This window comes from Paroedura picta, chromosome 15 (assembly GCF_049243985.1).
Source record: "Paroedura picta isolate Pp20150507F chromosome 15, Ppicta_v3.0, whole genome shotgun sequence".
NCBI classification, from domain to species: domain Eukaryota; kingdom Metazoa; phylum Chordata; class Lepidosauria; order Squamata; family Gekkonidae; genus Paroedura; species Paroedura picta.
Window position 1 is genome coordinate 12,634,263 of NC_135383.1, and position 18,033 is coordinate 12,652,295.

An 18,033-nucleotide genomic window follows, 5' to 3' on the forward strand; every position below is an offset into this window, starting at 1 on the left:
TATCCTCCAAGGGTAATACAGTTTACATTTGACACCTCCAGACAGGAAGGAAACGGCCAAAACAACTCAGGGCATGATAGGGAACCAGTCTGCTCAGAATATGGGAACAGAAAGGCCCGGGGGGGGGGGGGCAAGGCAACTTCAGGACAAGTCCCTGCAGGGAGTTCTGGGACTTCGGTCAAGCAATTTACGGCAGGAGCTAGTCACGGCCCACTTGCGAGAACCCTGTAAGGCTGCAACAGCCCTCTAAGAGATGAGCAGAGAGTTTTCCATTGCTTACCTCTGCAGAGCAAACCTGGGCTCATTTAGCCCTCTCCCATCCAGATACTAAAAAAGGGCAAGCCTGCTTAGCTTACTAAATCTAATGGACCACCCAGATTCAGCCAAGCACAACTTCCCTCGCTGAGAATTGAACCTGGGCCATGCGATGGACCATCATTGCATCAGGGAAGATAAAATGAGGTCAAGTTGGATGTGGTGATATGGTGACTACGCATGGTGCTGGTAGGGGATCGTGGGAATTGAAGCTTTTGGGCCAACATGCATTTCACAGAGTTTCTAGACAACTGTCACCGGAGAATGGCTGGCAGAGATGAGCCCTCAAAGAGCTACGCAGGGACGCAAGAGGGGCGTGGTGATTTGTGTCCTCAAGGATCTGCCCGATGGAGGAGAACTTTCTTATGGGACATCCTGTGATGGTTTCCTTTCCTGTTTCAGAGGCAACCTGGGAGCTTTACATCTCCAAGTGCGCCTCCGAGACGAAATGGTGCTGCCATCCAGCCACTACCAGCCTCTTGTGCAGCTTCTGTGCCAAGAAGTCAAGGCAGCGGCACAGGTAAGAGTCGGCCGGCCCTTTTCTTCTCTGAATGTCCCATGGGTCTCCTTCTTTCCTTCCCAGGTCCCTTTGGAGGTGTGACTGGGGGTTTGGGGTTGCTGTCAAGTTGCAGGTGACCTATAGTGCCCCCTGGTGGTGTTTTCAAGGCAAGAGATGTTCAGAAGTGGTTGGCCATTGCCTTCCTCCACGTGGTCTCCCATCCAACCACTAAGCAGGACTAGGGGTATGCATTCAACATAAACTGAGCCAGAAGAATACCCCCAAATACCTTACTCATATTTTGGGGGTCTGAGTTTAGCCAAATACAGATTAGAGAATCTGATTGGCTGAGCCTGAATGAAGGCATATTTTCCTGGGCATATTCAGCTATAGTGAAGATCAGCTGCCATGGCAGGGGCTGAGAGTTCTCTGCCAAGTCTGCAAGCAGTGGGGAAAGACCTTCTCACCCCATCCAGATCCTGGGGCCAGCGTGCTTTAAACCATGCTGCAGGAGAAGCCAAGCCAGCCCCAGATTAGGGCTGGCTTTTAAAGAAAATCTGTATTTCCTCTCTTGGGTCTTTTGGACCCCCCCAAAATTGGGATTTCTAAGAAATCCAGGAACTGAATACCAAAATTTTTCCAAGTCCAATAGACCCAAACTGGAAAATGCCCATTCATTCATTCATTCATTCATTCATTCATTCATTCATTCATTCATTCATTCATTCATTCATTCATTCATTCATTCATTCATTTGCATACCTCTGCTTCACTTCTTAGCTCTGTTGAATTCGGGCTAGCCTAGCCTACCCAGGACACGGTGAAGTAGTTGCCACTCAGTGTGAGAAAGCCTGAGAATCCATGTTGAGATTCTTAAACAGAAAGGAGCCATAGAAGACCCCATGTTCTGGAGAAAGAAGTCTCAATGGTCCAATCCAGGCGTAGTCAACCTGTGGCCCTCCAGATGTTCATGGACTACAATTCCCATGAGCCCCTGTCAGCGTTTTCTGGCAGGGGATCATGGTAATTGTAGTCCATGGACATCTGGGGGACCACAGGTTGACTACCCCTGGTCCAATCCATGTTGGCTCCCGCACCACACATCCCTCACAGCTGTGCTTTGCTGCCCAGCTCCCGTCTGGGGATCCTCCTGTAACACCGGGCCATTAACGTTGATGGATTTTTTTACCTTCTTAAATTATTCTCTCTGTTCTCTGCTGGATTAAATGTATTTATTTATTTAAATTGAGGTTCCTTCTTTTGTTTCTCGTCTCTTTGTGGTTTAACCACAGGGATCTTTGCTACATTGCTACATTGTCTCCCAATGTGTGGTCACGTCTGTCTTTGGAAGTGATGTCATTGTATTGCAGATGCCCCCCTCTCCACCCGTTTTGCCTGGCATTTCCCCCCTTTGCAGTGGGGGGCTAAGGTGAGGGGTGAGGGGTTCCTGGCAAGGTGACCTCTCGCCCCACACTCAAAATCATGTTTTCACGTAACTTTCTCCTATTGAGATATTTATGAATATTTGTGATTTTTGCAGAAATGATTTCCTCAACTTTATTTGTTCCCTTCCAGGACAAGAAAGCCCATTTAATAACCCTCATCGATGAAACCACAACCGCCGAATGCAGGCAGGAAGTTGCTATCAATCTTGTCAAGCTCTTCCTAGGTCAAGGGTTAGCCAAAGAGTTACTGGATTTTCTCATCAAGCTGGAGCTGGACAAAACCGGTAAGTTTTGGGGAACTGCAAAATCCGAGAGGGTGATCTCTCCGTGGTTGGAGCCACCGCTTTGTGTCACTAGAATATTAAGAGGGTGTCACTACCTGAATGAGCCTCTTGTGGCACAGAGTGGTAAGGCAGTGACACGCTATCTGAAGCTCTGACCATGAGGCTGGGAGTTCGATCCCAGCAGCCGGCTCAAGGTTGACTCAGCCTTCCATCCTTCCGATAAAATGAGTACCCAGCTTGCTGCTAGGGGGGTAAACGGTAATGACTGGAGAAGGGAATGGCAAACCATCCCGTATTGAGTCTGCCATGAAAATGCTAGAGGGCGTCACCCCAAGGGTCAGACATGACCCGGTGCTTGCACAGGGGATACCTTTACCTTTACCTTTACCATGACCTGAGGGGGGTGGAGATTCCTGCCCCTGGCTCTTTCAGCGTTTAATCTCTGACTGTGCCTCTCTCAAACATGCATGTGCATGAAGGTGCCGTGCAGATTCCTGTCTGCCATTTCATGTGCTGGTGAAGCAGGTTTTCAGCTATTAATAATAGCTTGTAGGACAGCTCCTGCCTAATGTCTTTTTCTGAGTAAAGAAAAACGTGTTTTTTTGTGCTTTTGCAACAGTGAGGGAGTGGTCCAAATTAGCAGCTTCCATTCATGTAGGATAATCCACTGAACACACTCTCTAGCTGTTGTTTGCAACTGGGTTTTCCAGTTGGATCCTTTTAACTGGAGATGGTCAGGACTGAACTTGGGACCTTCTGCATGCAAAGCAGATGCTCTGCCACTGAGCCAGACCCTTTGCCTAGCTCTTTTATTGCCCTCTGCCATTGGAGAATGGTCGGAAGGTGTGTGATGCAGCCGAACAGCTATTGATAAGCCATTCTGGAGGCAAAGTGGGAACTTTATCTGAACTCATCGGGGCTCCATGAAAGGAGTGTGATAATTAAAGTGAAAAGCGAGCAATAAGATTTATTTCTCCCCCGTCCCCCCTTTATTCAACATGTAAGCTACATATTGGGCCTCCCCAAAGGTGGAATTCCCCACCATATGCCATCAGTGGGGGCCATCCTCTCCCTGATTCCCCAGGGATGCGGGGATGCTGGTTGCTGCTGGTTGTTGGGTAGTTTTAATTGTTGGTTTTAAGGGAAATAGAGGTTTTAGGGGAGTACATTTTATCCGGTAACCCGCCACGAGCCGGCTTTGTCCAGCTCTAGCTTGATTTATATTTATATTTATATTTATATTTATATTTATATTTATATTTATATTTATATTTATATTTATATTTATATTTATATTTATATACATATACATATACATATACATATACATATACATATACATATACATATACATATACATATACATATACATATACATATACATATACATATACATATACATAATGAGCCTCTTGTGGCGCAGAGTGGTAAGGCAGCCGTCTGAAAGCTTTGCCCATAAGGCTGGGAGTTCAATCCCAGCAGCCGGCTCAAGGTTGACTCAGCCTTCCATCCTTCCGAGGTCGGTAAAATGAGTACCCAGCTTGCTGGGGGGTAAACGGTAATGACTGGGGAAGGCACTGGCAAACCACCCCGTATTGAGTCTGCCATGAAAACGCTAGAGGGCGTCACCCCAAGGGTCAGACATGACTCGGTGCTTGCACAGGGGATACCTTTACCTTTATACATATACATATACATATACATATACATATACATATACATATACATATACATATACATATACATATACATATACATATACATATACATATACATATACATATACATATACATATACATATACATATACATATACATATACATATACATATACATATACATATACATATACATGGCAGCCTTGGAATGGTGCAATTTGGCACCAGCCCTAATTGGTTTCCTTTCTTTCAGATGAGCCAAACACTCTCTTTCGGAGCAACTCCCTGGCCTCCAAGTCCATGGAGTCCTTCCTGAAGGTAATCGCCACAGTGGCCGCCTGCTGGTATGAATGTTCTCTCGCATTAAAGCCCTCCTCTGCTCCTGCCTCCTGCTGTCTCACCCTACCTGTTGGTTTCTCCGTCCGCTGTCCTGTAGGTGGCAGGGATGCAGTACCTCCACCGGGTCCTTGGCCCAACCATCAACCGTGTGTTTGAAGAGAAGAGATACATTGAGCTGGACCCCAGCAAAGTGGAGAGCAAGGACGTTGGGTAAGGGGACCCGACCGAGAACTCGGCAGGGTCAGGTCGACCTCTTCCCACCTCCTGTTTCCTACAGTGGCCACCAGATATGACCGTTGAACCCACCAACAGGGTCTGAAAGCCACAGCAGATGGTGTTTGGAGGCACATTGATTCTGAACCTGGAGGTTCAGCTTATTTATGCAGCTACTTATATCCTGCTTTTTCTCCCCAGTGGGAGACCCAAAGTAGATCACAATATCTGTTCTCTCCTTTTCCAACAAACAGTCCTGTAAGGTAGGCTAGATTGAAGGCAACTGGCCCAAGGCCACTCAGCTTCCATGGCAGAGTGTGGATTTGGACCTGGGTGTCCTAGATCTTAGCTGTCAGTCTAACCCCTATGCCAGGGGTGGCCAAATTGTGGCTCTCCGGGTGTCTATAGACCATGCTGGCAGGGAGTCATGGTAACTGTAGTCCATGGACAACTGGAGAGCCACAGTTTGGCTACCCATGCTCTATGCCAAGCTGGTTTTCTTGATGGCTAGCAGCTTTTAAAGAACAAAAATTCAGTCACACCTTTAAGACCAACAAAGATTTATTCAAGGCGTGAGCTTTCGATTGCAGGCGCTCTTGAAGACTAAATGAACAGGTTCATCCTCCTGTTATTTTTTCTAATCTCCTTTTGCAGCAATCTAAGTCAACAGCCACCCATTGGCCCTGAGTTCCCCGAATTAATTGTGAAGCATGATGTGAAGTACTTTATTTTGGTCCTTCCTGAAACCACTGCCCTTCCATTTGCTCAGGTGTCTGCTGCCCCAAGGTTCTGGAGAGGAAAAAATAATTTTCTCCACCTTCTGGGTCTAATAAGAAAGTTGATGTCATTCATTCCTGCTTGGAGAATGTGGACTAAGCATGCATGGGGAATGGATGAGTTGGGGGTACCTTCATTGCCAGGGAACCCTGCAGGAACAGGGGAGAAGTGGAGGCCTTGACAGGTGAGCCTTGCCTTCTGCCTGCCCGCCCAGGTGCTCCAGCCTCCACTGGTCCCAGAGCGAAAGTGACGTGATCCAACAGAGCGTCCACCTCCTGCAGTCCTACCTGACTGACCTTCTCACTTCCCTTGCCAAGTCCGTCAAGCTGTGTCCCGCTGTCATCCGTACCACCTTTCGGCAGCTTTTCAAGAGGGTCGGAGAACGTTTCCCTGAAGAGAAAGATCAGGTGAGTGCAGGGGAACTAGCATGGTGTCTCACACCTTTTCCCTACTCCTACACATGCAGCCAGTTGGGTGACCTTGGGCCAGTCACAGCTGATGGTGGTGGGAGCCAGAGAAACAACCATTGCAAGCAAGGAAATGTTGGAATACAAAAACAGCAAAATGCAGAGACAAGGCCACAGGGACCTTTGAAAATCAGGAGGAGGAGGAGTTCCTGGGGAGCTCATGAGTGAGCTGGAAGCTGGGACAGGGATTTCCACAGTATTCTCTCAAGGTCAAACTGCATTACCACCATTTGGCCAGCAGTGGCGGCGGTGCCCACATGCAGTTGAATGCTAGACACATAGCGCCCTCTTTTGGAATGCTGACATAGTTAATTGGGTCTGATCCAAGAACTTGGTCCTCTGCTGAACAAGAACATTGTAATTCTGATTGCAAGCGAGTGACCCTTTCTGTCATTTTGGCTGTGACTTCTCTCTTGCTTCTTCTCCACTCACAGAACACAAAGTTCATTGCCATCACCAGCTTCCTCTGCCTGCGCTTCTTCTCTCCAGCCATCATGTCCCCCAAACTGTTTCACCTGCAAGAGAAGCACGCCGATGCCCGCACCAGCCGGGCCCTGCTGCTCCTCGCCAAGGTAAGGCCAGCGCTTGTCCCTGTTTCCGAGAAAGCCCTAAAGGTCAGTGCATCTGATGCTAGGTTCTTGGCCTAAGCTTACCAGCCCAGCTGGAATTGGTGGTCACTCCTAGTTCCTCTTGTGAGGAATGAGCCTCTTGTGGCGCAGAGTGGTAAGGCAGCGACATGCTGTCTGAAGCTGTCTGCCCATGAGGCTGGGAGTTCAATCCCAGCAGCCGGCTCAAGGTTGACTCAGCCTTCCATCCTTCCGAGGTCGGTAAAATGAGTACCCAGCTTGCTGCTGGGGGGTAAAACGGTAATGACTGGGGAAGGCACTGGCAAACCACCCCGTATTGAGTCTGCCATGAAAACGCTGGAGGGCGTCACCCCAAGGGTCAGACATGACTCGGTGCTTGCACAGGGGATACCTTTACCTTTACCTTTACCTAGTTCCTCTCTGCAGTGCTTTGTGCAAGGCTGAGAACCCACAGGAGGGAGAAAGGAAGGAGTGGGAGGAATCCTTTGTATCCTGTCAAGCTTTGGAGCAAGTTAAGGCAGCCAATTTCTTGTGTTGCTTTGACTTTGGCAGCCTAAGTCTCCACTCCTCCTTCTCCTCCTCCTTAACCCTGGAGGAGAAAAGAGGCCCCCTTTTTTTATATCATGCTTTGCTTTGGAGAAGGCAGAAATGTCAGCTGCAGGGCTCAGCTGCCAGGAACGAAAGGGCTGGGATTAGATGGAATTCAAGGAGGACCACGGTCCAGATATAACTAATTTACTGCTAATTCACTCTCTCCTTGTATCTGTACTCTGATGACTCCTGTTTCTTTGTCTGAGGAAGTGTGCGTGCACCTGGAAGATCAAATTTTGTAGGTCCAAAAGGAGCCCCTGCACTCAAATTTTGTTCTATAGAGAAGCAGTCTACCTCTTAAAAACCTGGTGTTGGTACCAGGGACAGTGGAGTGTCCCATTTCTTTAGTTCCTTCTTCTGGACTTCTCAGAGATCTGGCAAGCTGGTGTTGGGATGGATGGATGGGTGTGTGTGATGGGTTTGATGGAGCCCTAGGTGGTTTGGCAGAGCTCACCTGGTGCTCTTCAGTCCTTGTGGGCCTTGCTGCCATCTATCAAGGACGGGTGGGAGAAGAGAGGTCCCATCTGCAGCCTGGGGCCCTAAATAAGTGGTTGCGTGGCCCACAGTGACCTATGTTCCCATCCCACCCATCTTGTTCATTGGCAGATGGTGCAGAACGTGGGGAATATGGATCCATCTGTCAGCTGTGCCAAGGAAGCCTGGATGGCCCCCCTGCAGCCCACCATCCAGCAGGGCGTGGCCCAGATGAAGCAATTCATCCTCCAGCTGATAGACATTGAGGAGAAAGAAGGTGCGGGGGCCGAGGGAGGGAGGGAGCCAGGGAGGGTGTTGTTCTGGTTGCAGACTGGAAACCAACATGGTGGCAGCGGTTGGAGTGTCGGACCAGGATCTGTAAGACCCTGGTTCGAATCCCGACTTGTGCCTTGGAAGCTTGCTGGGTGACCTTGGGCCAGTCACACGCACTCAGCCTAAGCTAGCCAGGGTGAGGCTGAACGGAAGAGAGGAGAACCATGAAAGGTGCTTTGAGTCCCCACAAGGGAGAGCAGGGAGATATAAATTAAGTAAGTCAAAGCTAGTGGGGAGTAGTGGTGGAAGACAGGGCCCCCAAGGTGGTACCCAAGGATGCCACAAGATCTGCTGAGACCTTTCCTGGTTTGCGTACATTTCAAGCTAGTAACGGGGAATGTTCCTTGCAGAGCTGGACTCACAGAAGGCCCTGACCTTGCTGGGCCAGGTGGTGAAAGAGGGGCCTTTGTTCATCCACAAGGCCAAAAGCAAAGGCCCTCTCCTGTCTTCTTCCTTCAAGAAGCTCTTCTTTGCCCTCACGAATGAGGCCCTCAGCTATGCCAAGACTCCCAACTCCAAGGTAAGGTGCTCACGGGGATGGCAAGAGGAACTAGAAACTGGCCATGTGGCAGAGCAGAGAGGCCGCGTTCCTCAGCCTACCGTTGGTTGGCAATGCCCTAAAGGCCAGCTGGTGCAGGAGATACAAGAAGGACTCGGCAAGAACATCAGGCCTGAAGAACTGGCTTTGATTGTCCACCCTTCCACGTGCAGCCAGCTGGGACAGTCTCAGTTCTCTCAGAGCTCTCTCAGCATCACCTACCTCACAGGGTGTCTCTTGTGGAGAGAGGAAGGGAGGGTGATTGTAAGCTGCTTTGAGACTCCTTCCGGCAGTGAAAAGCGGGGTACAAAATCCCAGCTCTTCTTCAGTGAGCCCCAGGTTCCACCAGAACTGGATTTTTGCCATCAGAACTGGAATTTTAGCGCACAACCTTCAGAAGTCTCCCTTCAAAAGACAGAAGTGCCGTGCAGGCTTGGGGGCAGCTTTTGATCTTGGGATTCCTTTCCAGAAAAGCTCCTTCATCACCGTGGCCAACATCCGGGCCGCTGAGAAGGTGGAAGAGAAAAGCTTTGGAAACTCCCACGTCATGCAGATCGTCTACACGGACGAGGCCGGGCAGGCGGAGACCGTTTACCTGCAATGCAAGGTCCTGGAAGCCAGAGGTGGAAGGTGGGAGGGAAAAGCTGGAGCAGCGACCGTGGCAGTGGTGGGCCACCGGCGATGTTAAGGAGTCCGACAGGCCTCCATCCCCAAACGGGCAAGAGATCCAGTTTGTGAGAACCTGGGCCATGTGGCTCTGTTTTATTTATCCATCTGGGTAGGGCTGGGTAGTCAGAACTCAAAAAGGAAGAGGAGTGTGCATGCTTGGGGAGAGAAGACCCCTGAAGGGCTTTCTGGATGTGAGCCTCCAAAACCTGCCTCAAGCCCTCTTCCTTAACCAGTGTTAACTGTTATGTCTGAATAGCTAAACCAGGGGTCCCCCAATGTGGTGCCCCCCCCCAACGCTTTTCCTGGCATGTGTTTTTAGAAGGTGGGTGAGGCCAGTTGAGCCTTTTGCCCAGCAGCGCTTCTGATTGGCTACTGGAGATTTCCTTGGCTGTGCAGATTTTTGAAAATGTTGCTTTGGCAGTAGCCACCATGGCAGTACAGAGACCTTCACTGTGTGACGGAACTTGCTACAGCAGCCCTTTTGTAGCTGGCTCTGCCTCACGTGGCATCTGTTTTGTGGCAGCTATTTCAAGCCGTTTCAGGATTCCAAGGGTACCCCGCAGGCTCAAAATGTTAGGGACTTCATTTAGGAATGGCATGCAAACCGTGGTTTGTACCAACCAGGGTTAGCTCAACCACAGCTTTTCCTTGTGGTTTCTAGGAGGTAGAAATTAGCTTGGCAAGCTAGACCATGGGATCCTTTCTGTGTCTTGGATCTTAACCAGGGCTAAGTCAATCTGATGTTGAAATACAATGTGCTTTTTCCATGTCATGCTAGCTAGCACTTAATCAGGCATTAACCCTCCGGGGTTGTTTTGCAGTGTGTCAACGAGCTCAACCAGTGGCTGTCGGCCTTGAGGAAGGTCTGCGTGAACAACACGGGGATGCTGTGCTCCTACCATCCGGGCATCTTCCGGGGAGAGAAGTGGAGTTGCTGCCACCAAAAGGACAAAACCGGTAGTGCACTCTTTGCCGCCGTATTATACCGATGAACTATGAACCGTAGACTTGGAAGGGGCCTGAGGCCATCCAGTCCAACCCCCTGCTCAATGCACGTTCATCCTAAGACATCCATAGAATCATCGAGTTGGAAGGCACTATCTAGTTCACCTGGCCATCCAGTTCAACCCCCTGCTCAGTGCTCACTTGGTGGGTGTCAGAAAAGCGGTTGGTAGGAGTCATGGTGCCCACAGGGATGCCTGGTCTAAGTCTGATTGCTTAAAGAAGAATGCCCTTTAAAAAATAAATCACTCCTGCCTTTTGCCTCTAGATCTGGGCTGCGACAAAACTCGGCATGGAGTTACTCTGCGGGAATGGAACGACCCTTTGGACCCAGACTTAGAAGCTCACTCGATATTCCGGCATCTCCTTGGAGTCCGAGAGGCGATGAAGTGAGTTGCCTCTGATTTTCGGCCACGTGCTTAGGTGGCTTTAGTGGCAATGCTGCTTGTCCTTACCATGGTGTCAGCCTCATTGAGCTGGCTGGGACTGAAGTCCTCCTGCATATATCAGGCTGGCAATATCCTCTAGTTCAGGGGTGGCCCAGCTGTGGCTCTCTAGATGTCCACGGACTACATTTCCCATGCTGGCAGGGCCTCATGATCATTGTAGCCCATGGACAGCTGGAGAAGCCACAGTTGGGCCAGCCCAGCACGAGTTGCAGACAGGCGTAGTGCTTGAAGCTGACTAGGTGCTGCCCATCAACTTGCAGTGTGGAGTGGGCCAAACCCTTTGGAACTTAATTTCACAAGTGACAATGGGGGCTGTTTTGTTCCTCATTTGCAGGGAAAAGTCTCTGGAATTGTTGACCCCGGAAAAGGGAGGGGACTTTCCTCTGAACCAAAGTGAAGGTATGACTCTTTAATTGCTGTCAGAAAGGAGGAAATGCTGTGATAGTTGGTACCTCTTATGCAGGCACCAAGGGAAACACAATTTCCCAGCCCACCCACAATTTCACAGTGGCTATGAGTGGCTTCTTTCAGCCCTTGATTCATCTTTCTTTCGCGATGCAGGTCTCGAAGATTCCGATGGCCCCGCCCAGCTTTTCCAAGTGCTGCAGGATCTGGAGGAAGCTCACGACAAGGAACTCTCCCGCTTGAGGAATCTGGCCGATCAAGAGCGGAACTGCCTGGTGGATCTGCAGACGTGATTCTGGCACAAACGAGTCGTTCGGGCCAGGCCCTGATTCTGCCACATCCATCGGAACTGTGGCCAACTTCCTGGGACTCAGTCTCTCTGGACTAGCACTTGTGTGTTTGGGTGGGGTGGGGGTTGCTTCTCAGAAGGCCCAGAAGTTGGACCACTCCTAGTTTAGCATATAGAGTGATTGCCTCCGGTGTGTTCTCGGAACTGAACTGGGAGAGTGAGTTTGCCCCCGGTGTGTTCTCAGAACTGAACTGGGATAAAGAGACCCACTGATGGGTGTTTATAAAGCCATCCAGGCTAATGGCCCTTTATGCCCCCATTGTGATGATGGACACTGGCTTCGATGGCTTTAAAAGGCCATTGGACAAACTTGCGGGGGAGAGGTCAATCCGGGGGTATTAATCACAATGGGACCTTCACATTCAGAGCCAGTATATCTCCCTGATGACCAGTCGCTCTGTGGCAGACACCTACAATGGGAGGCTTTGCCCTTCGAGTTTGGCTTGTGGGCCTTTTGGGGTGTCCAGTCAACCCTTATAGAAACTAGGATGCTGAACTAAATGGGACTTTGGAAGCAATTCCCTCTCTCCCAGCTAGGTAATGAGCCATTTCTCCCCCTGTATTGTTGCAAAGTTGAAGATGAATACATAAGTGCTTTTGCCATCTGGCTAAGAGGGACAAGGGAAGAGGCATGGGTGTGTCAGCTGTTTGTGTGTGAGGGGGGGGGGGTCTGCATGGAAACGACCACCCTCCAAGCCAGAGAAACCCTGAATGCACAATAAAGCATTTCTAGGAAGAGCTTCAATTCATGTATGACTCATAGCCCATCATTACCACTTACCTTCATCCCCAGTTTCAAATCTGAAGCTGTTCTCTTGGCCTAATGGTTTTTAAAAAGCTTCACAATATGAGACGGCAGAGATGCACTTTGAGAACAGCCTGTGGTACCCTAGCCAAATGGCTCGAGAATCAAGATAACACACCCGCGGAAGGAAGTATGCACGCAGGAAGAAAACCACGTGACTCAGTACAGTTTGCAGGTCACAGAAACATCCGTGTGTTCCAACTAGAGGATAACATTAAACACACACACAAAATTCCTGTCTTCAGAGTCTTTAATAGTCATCAAAACAGCCAAAGACTAATATCCTAGGTCATATTTAGGTTCGTCGTGAGACTTCCTCAGCTTTGTAACAATGATTGCACGCGACCAGAAAATTCAAGCAGAGCTCAAGGTCTCTTGGGAACAGAATGGAGATTTCTTGAGGCAAGCGGTTTTAAAGTTCCTGTTTGCACAGCAAAATGGGTGCCTGCCGTGGAAGGGGTGACTTTGAAGCCCAAATAGGACCATGGCTTATGTCCCATCGTGACACAACAGGGAGATCTCATTTAAGCCGAGTAACACTTTTATTGTACAACATAATCAAAGTCCAGTATCACCTTTAAGATCTCTGGTTTTTTGTGCTACTTCCGACCAGCACGGCTACCCACTTGAATCAACTTTTATCGCAATAAGAGGTAACAACAAAGTGCCAAGTGGACCACCCAAAATAATAGGAATATATGCCAATTATCTTCTCGAGTGTGCATAAATTGCCTTTTGGTTATAACAAATCATTGGTCACTGGACAGGAGGGTCGTCAACTCTGGGCTGGGGAATACCAGGGGAACTGATCTCTATCGATCGAGATGAGCTTGTAGAACCGGGGATCCCCAGATCCCACCTGGAGGCTAGCATCCCTACTGGGCAGGGCTGGCCTGCCCAATTCTTGTACAACAGCCACTTGATGTGTTGCTCAGTTCCCACATTCTGGTTCATCTTATTGTGCATGTTTCCATATTCCCATGATAGTTAGCATTAGCTTGAAATGGCTGTTTTTCTCCAGTAACCCAGAGATCGGTGGTCATTCTGTGAAATCTTCCTTGAAATTTTGTTGGTCCCTAAAGTGGTCCAGGGGATGCCATCCCCTGGAATTATAGCACATGTCCAGGCAACAGAGGCCAGTTCCCCCTGGAGAGAATGGCTGATTGGAACAGTGGACTCCATAGCACTGAGGTCCCTCTCTGCCCCATATCTCACCCACTCCTGGCTCCACCCCCAAAGTCTCCCGATATTTCCTTACGCAGAGCTGGCAACCCAAAGAAGTAGGGATGCCAGTCCCCAGGTGGGACCTGGAGATCCCCTGGAAATGAAGCTTATCTCCAGGCTAAAGAGATTACTGCCTTGAACAAATGCAGTTTTAAAAAAGCGAAGCTGCGAGGACATTCAACCAGACGGGACTGAAAGAGGGGCGGCAGACTGCGATACCCCTGGCGCCCTCTGGGTGATGCCCTAGCGCAGTCTTCCGGCCTCCCCATGACGGCCTCTCTGGTGCTGCCTCCTGACCGTCTCGTGACGGCGGAAGTTGAACTCGCGCACTCCGACCCGGAAGCGGAAGTCCTCGGATAAGGAGAAGAGCGCAGCGGGGAGTTATGAACGCGCCTCCGGCCTTCGAGTCCTTCCTGCTCTTCGAGGGAGAGCAAAAGTGAGTGGAGAAGAGGAAGGGAGGAAAGAAGGAGGGCGGGCAGAGAAAAGGGCGTTTGGCCAGGGAGGCCGGTCCCAAGGGGGTTTGGGGTCCCCTGCAGTTGCCCCCTGGCTGCTTTGGAGGGTGGGCTCCATTGCATTGCACTCCACTGAGCTTCCTCCCCACCCAAATCCCGCCCACTCCCGACTCCACCCCCAAAGTCTCCAGGTATTTCCCAGCCCAGAGCTGGCAACTCAAAGAAATAGGGATCCCACCTGGGGATCCCCTGGAATTATAGCTCATATCCAGGCGAGAGATAAGCTACCCTGGAGAAAATGGCTGCTCCAGGCATTTCCCAACCCTGAGTGCAACCCCAAGGCATGTTCAGGGTCATGTCTCAGCATTTGAGTCTGAAGTAGACGTCCGCAGACCTTGCTGAGCAGTCTCCATTTCTTTTAATATGCATTGAAATCATCTGATTCATGGAGTGCGGAGTGGAGGCTAAGCGAGGGGAGAAATATGAAAGGTGCCCCCTACAAAAAGGTGCTTGATTACACAAACCCCCTACAAAAAGGTGCTTGACTACATACACACCCTACAAAAAGGTTCTTGACTGGGGTTGTGAGGAAAGAATAGGGAGGCGGGTTAATGGGGATGGTCCAAAAATGAGGTGGCTGCTACCTTTGGACATCACGGAAGATAAAAATGTCTAGGTTCGGCTGCTGGAAAATATTTTTCTCTAATAAAATGGGTACTTGGCTTGGTGCCCGTCAATACAGACAAAACTGGACCACATGAATGAGGCATCTTAGTATAAGGCAGTTTCTTGTGATTGCTTTATCTTCACCATTACAATTCAGCCCCAGCAGTATATATGGGGAAGAATCAGCAAACCTACGAAGTGCTAGTTAGCAGTAAGGCTTTACTGATGAAGTGAGGTAGTTTGCTTGCAGAAAGTCCCATGTTCAGTCCTCAGATGAATGATCTCAGGTAGCAGGTATTGGGGAAGTCGTTTCTCTGCATGCTGAGACCCTGGAGAACCACTGCTAGTCAGTAAACAGTACTGGGCAACTTGGATCAATGGTCTGACTTGGTTTGGGGAAGTTTAATAGATCATATATAGACCCAGAGTCTATTTTGTTTTCTAAAATGTCTTTGACTTACTGGCACTGAGGTCTGTCCAGCAGAAAACCCGAAGCAGTCCCCAGAGCAGTTACACAGCCTGAGGGAATTTATGGTGTTCAGATGCCAAAGTTCACCATCTGTGAAGTGCTTTTACTGCTCCTTGTATAGATTGGATAAGTGTTCACATGTGGAAAGGCTGTAAAGTATGCATAATAAAGCCCCCAGGCATCTCTAATGAAAGGATTTCAAGGAAAGACCATTCTTTGCATGGAATCCCAGGATATAGCTAGGATGAGCAAGTAGTCTTGAAGTTCCAGGCATGGTGAGGGAGAAAGGGGGGAGAAGAAGAGTTGGTTCTTATATGCTGTTTTTCTCTACCTGAAGAAGCCTCAAGGCAGCTTACAATCATCTTCCCTCTCCCCACAACAAACACCCTGTGAGGTAGGGGTAGCTGAGAGAGCCCTGATATTCCTGCTTGGTCAGAACACCTATATCGGTGCTGTGGCGAACCTAGGGTCACCCAGCTGGCTGCATGTGCGAGTGCGGAATCAAACCTCACCAAGATTAAAGGTCTGTGCTCCTAACCACTACACCAAGCTGGTTTAGAAAGTGGGAGGAAAGGTAGTCAGGGATAAACAAATGGCAGTGTATAAAATATATGTAAGGTTCAATCAGGTTGCCGCTGACAATGGTTTGCCATTGTCTACTTCTGTGTGGCAACCCTACACTTCGTCAGTGGTTTCCCATCTGAATGGTAAGCAGAGCTGACCCTGCTTAGCTTCTGAGATCTGGCGAGATCCGGTTAACCTGGGTTATTCAGCTCAGAGTGGCAAAGATGTAAGTATCCAAAAAAAGGAGAGAATTCAGCTCTTTATTTTCTCACATTGTAATGTATAGGGCAGATTGTCTACTGGTATTTCAGAGGTTTAGTTATACATGGGCAGGGGAGGTGTGAACATCTGAAGCTGCCTTATATGGAATCAAACCACAAGTCCTTCAAAGTTCAGTATTGTCTGCTCTGACTGGCAGTCACTCCAAGGACTCAAACAAAGGTCTTTCTCTGCAGGGATTGATTCTGGCACCTTTTTGAGTTGTGAGTTTCCTGCATTCTGCAGGGGATTACCTTTGGGCTGATCCTGCGTTGAGCAGGGGGTTGGACTAGATGGCCTGTATGGCCCCTTCCAACTCTAGGATTCTGTGATTCTGATTCTGGATTAGACCAGATGACCCTGAAGGTCTCTTCCAGCTGTAAGTCTTTGCATGCCAAGCAAATGCTTTTTCACTGAGCCACGGCCCTATCCCCATGTGCTTCTTGAGTCCACTTTTTCCCCAAGCCCACCCTGCAGCAAAGTGGTGTAAACACTGCCTTTTAAACCTTTTTACCTTACCATTTTTACCTCCACCCCGCCCCCTCCAGGATTACAATAAACAAGGATACCAAAGTACCAAATGCCTGTCTGTTTACCATCAACAAGGAAGACCACACGCTTGGGAATATCATTAAATCGTGAGTAACCACTTACGGCATTTATTTAGAAGCACCATCTGGATAAAATGGTGGTACAAGGGATCCTTTTTTCCTCCCCGTTCTGGTTCACGTTTTGGGGTCCATCTTTCAGAGAGAAACCTGTGCTGCCCTCTGTTTTGATTTGATGACAGGATTTTATGCTGTGCTGGTTTTATGTATTAAGGATTTTAATAGACTGCTTGTGCTGGTGGTTTTTTCATCATTTTCATGCTAAGTGGGGAGCTGGGAGAGATGGCTTGTAAATATTTTTCATAAATAATACATTGGCCTTTGGCTCTCATAACCAAGTAGAACTTTTATGTGCACAGGGACATACAGATTGCTGGGGGAAACAAAGGGAGGACATTGCTTTTTTTGTTTTGCAGTTGAGCTTCCTGACAAATCTTGCTGGCCGCACTGTGAAAGTGCTGGATTTTGCCTGTCCTTTCTTGTTTTTCAGGCAGTTATTGAAAGATCCACAGGTGTTGTTTGCAGGATACAAAGTCCCTCACCCCCTTGAGCATAAGATCATCATTCGGGTCCAGACCACTCCCGACTACAGTCCCCAGGAAGCCTTCACCAATGCTATCACAGATCTCATCAGCGAGCTCTCCCTGCTGGAGGAAAGGTTTCGGGTAAGCTGGCATCTCTCACTGAATCTTGACCCTGCTTTCAAAACATGGACATTTCCCACTAAGACAGGCTTGTGTGGTTTCCCCTTGTTGCCGTGGCTGTTGATGGAGCACAGCAGCAACACAACTTCCACATGGCAGGTCTTTCCCTCTCCCAGTCCTCCAAGATAGCCAGTTCCCCCATGTCGCCGGGGACTTGTTCAGAGTTGTGATTTTTAAGCTGAGCTGATGTTGGCAGGACCTGGAAGATCTAAGCCTTGCTGTCCACACCAACAGCAGCCTAATTTCAAATTCTAAGCTGCTTCCTTTTTATCTTTTTCTGCTTTTTCAATCACAAAGTAGATGGCTCAGATTGCATAAAGTGTTCTCTCTCTCTCTCTCTCTCTTAGGTTGCCATTAAAGACAAACAAGAAGGAATTGAGTAGTTCATTGTCATTTAGTACCTTTCTTTGTAAATAACTAGTTTCTTAAGTTTGTCATTCTTAATTTGTTGCTTTCAGGAAATGTTATTTCCTGACTTCTGTATAGGCTTCATTCAGTGATTAGATGTGTTTGTTGGCTAATAAAAATTTGTTTGTAATATGTGAGATGCTAATTATTTTTGTACTGGGATGTTCACTTGTTCTTCCTTAAAAAAAACAAACCTAGTAGTACAGAAAGGGGCATGCGCTCCTGTGGATGCAAGGTGTGGAACGGTCTGTTCTGAGCTGACAAAATACAAGAACACTTGGGCGATTAACTGGGATGGCAGATTTTGGGGACTGGAGTCTGGCGTGTTATGGTTTTCTAAAACCTTTTCTGTTATTTTTAATCCACTGCTACCTCTGCTACAATATCAGGAAGGGGCAGGATATGTAACTAAAAGGATATCATTCCGTTCCCTAACCATTCACTCTTCCTGACTTTTAACTTTTAAAAAAACCTGAGATAA

At 48.7% G+C, this 18,033-nt stretch overlaps 2 protein-coding genes across 3 annotated transcripts in view; both read left to right on the forward strand.

The window, feature by feature from the left end:
- LOC143824513 (ras GTPase-activating protein 4-like) overlaps positions 1-12,143 on the forward strand; it is a 32,729-nt gene extending 20,586 nt beyond the window's left edge. For both annotated transcript variants that reach the window (XM_077311887.1, XM_077311888.1), the window contains exons 9-21: positions 718-835; positions 2,390-2,543; positions 4,455-4,519; positions 4,638-4,750; positions 5,745-5,937; positions 6,432-6,569; positions 7,782-7,926; positions 8,333-8,502; positions 8,990-9,127; positions 10,011-10,146; positions 10,460-10,580; positions 10,975-11,039; positions 11,202-12,143. In XM_077311887.1, the coding sequence (XP_077168002.1) occupies positions 718-835; positions 2,390-2,543; positions 4,455-4,519; positions 4,638-4,750; positions 5,745-5,937; positions 6,432-6,569; positions 7,782-7,926; positions 8,333-8,502; positions 8,990-9,127; positions 10,011-10,146; positions 10,460-10,580; positions 10,975-11,039; positions 11,202-11,338 (1,693 nt within the window). In that variant the 3' untranslated portion in view covers positions 11,339-12,143. The remainder of the gene's footprint in view (positions 1-717; positions 836-2,389; positions 2,544-4,454; positions 4,520-4,637; positions 4,751-5,744; positions 5,938-6,431; positions 6,570-7,781; positions 7,927-8,332; positions 8,503-8,989; positions 9,128-10,010; positions 10,147-10,459; positions 10,581-10,974; positions 11,040-11,201) is intronic.
- A 1,565-nt stretch (positions 12,144-13,708) lies between these two features.
- Positions 13,709-17,686, forward strand: POLR2J (RNA polymerase II subunit J). Its single transcript, XM_077311500.1, has 4 exons — positions 13,709-13,859; positions 16,381-16,470; positions 16,931-17,105; positions 17,492-17,686. Exons 1-4 carry the CDS (start codon positions 13,807-13,809, stop codon positions 17,525-17,527), a joined length of 354 nt encoding a protein of 117 aa, XP_077167615.1. The 5' UTR covers positions 13,709-13,806; the 3' UTR covers positions 17,528-17,686.
- The last annotated feature ends 347 nt before the right edge of the window (positions 17,687-18,033 follow it).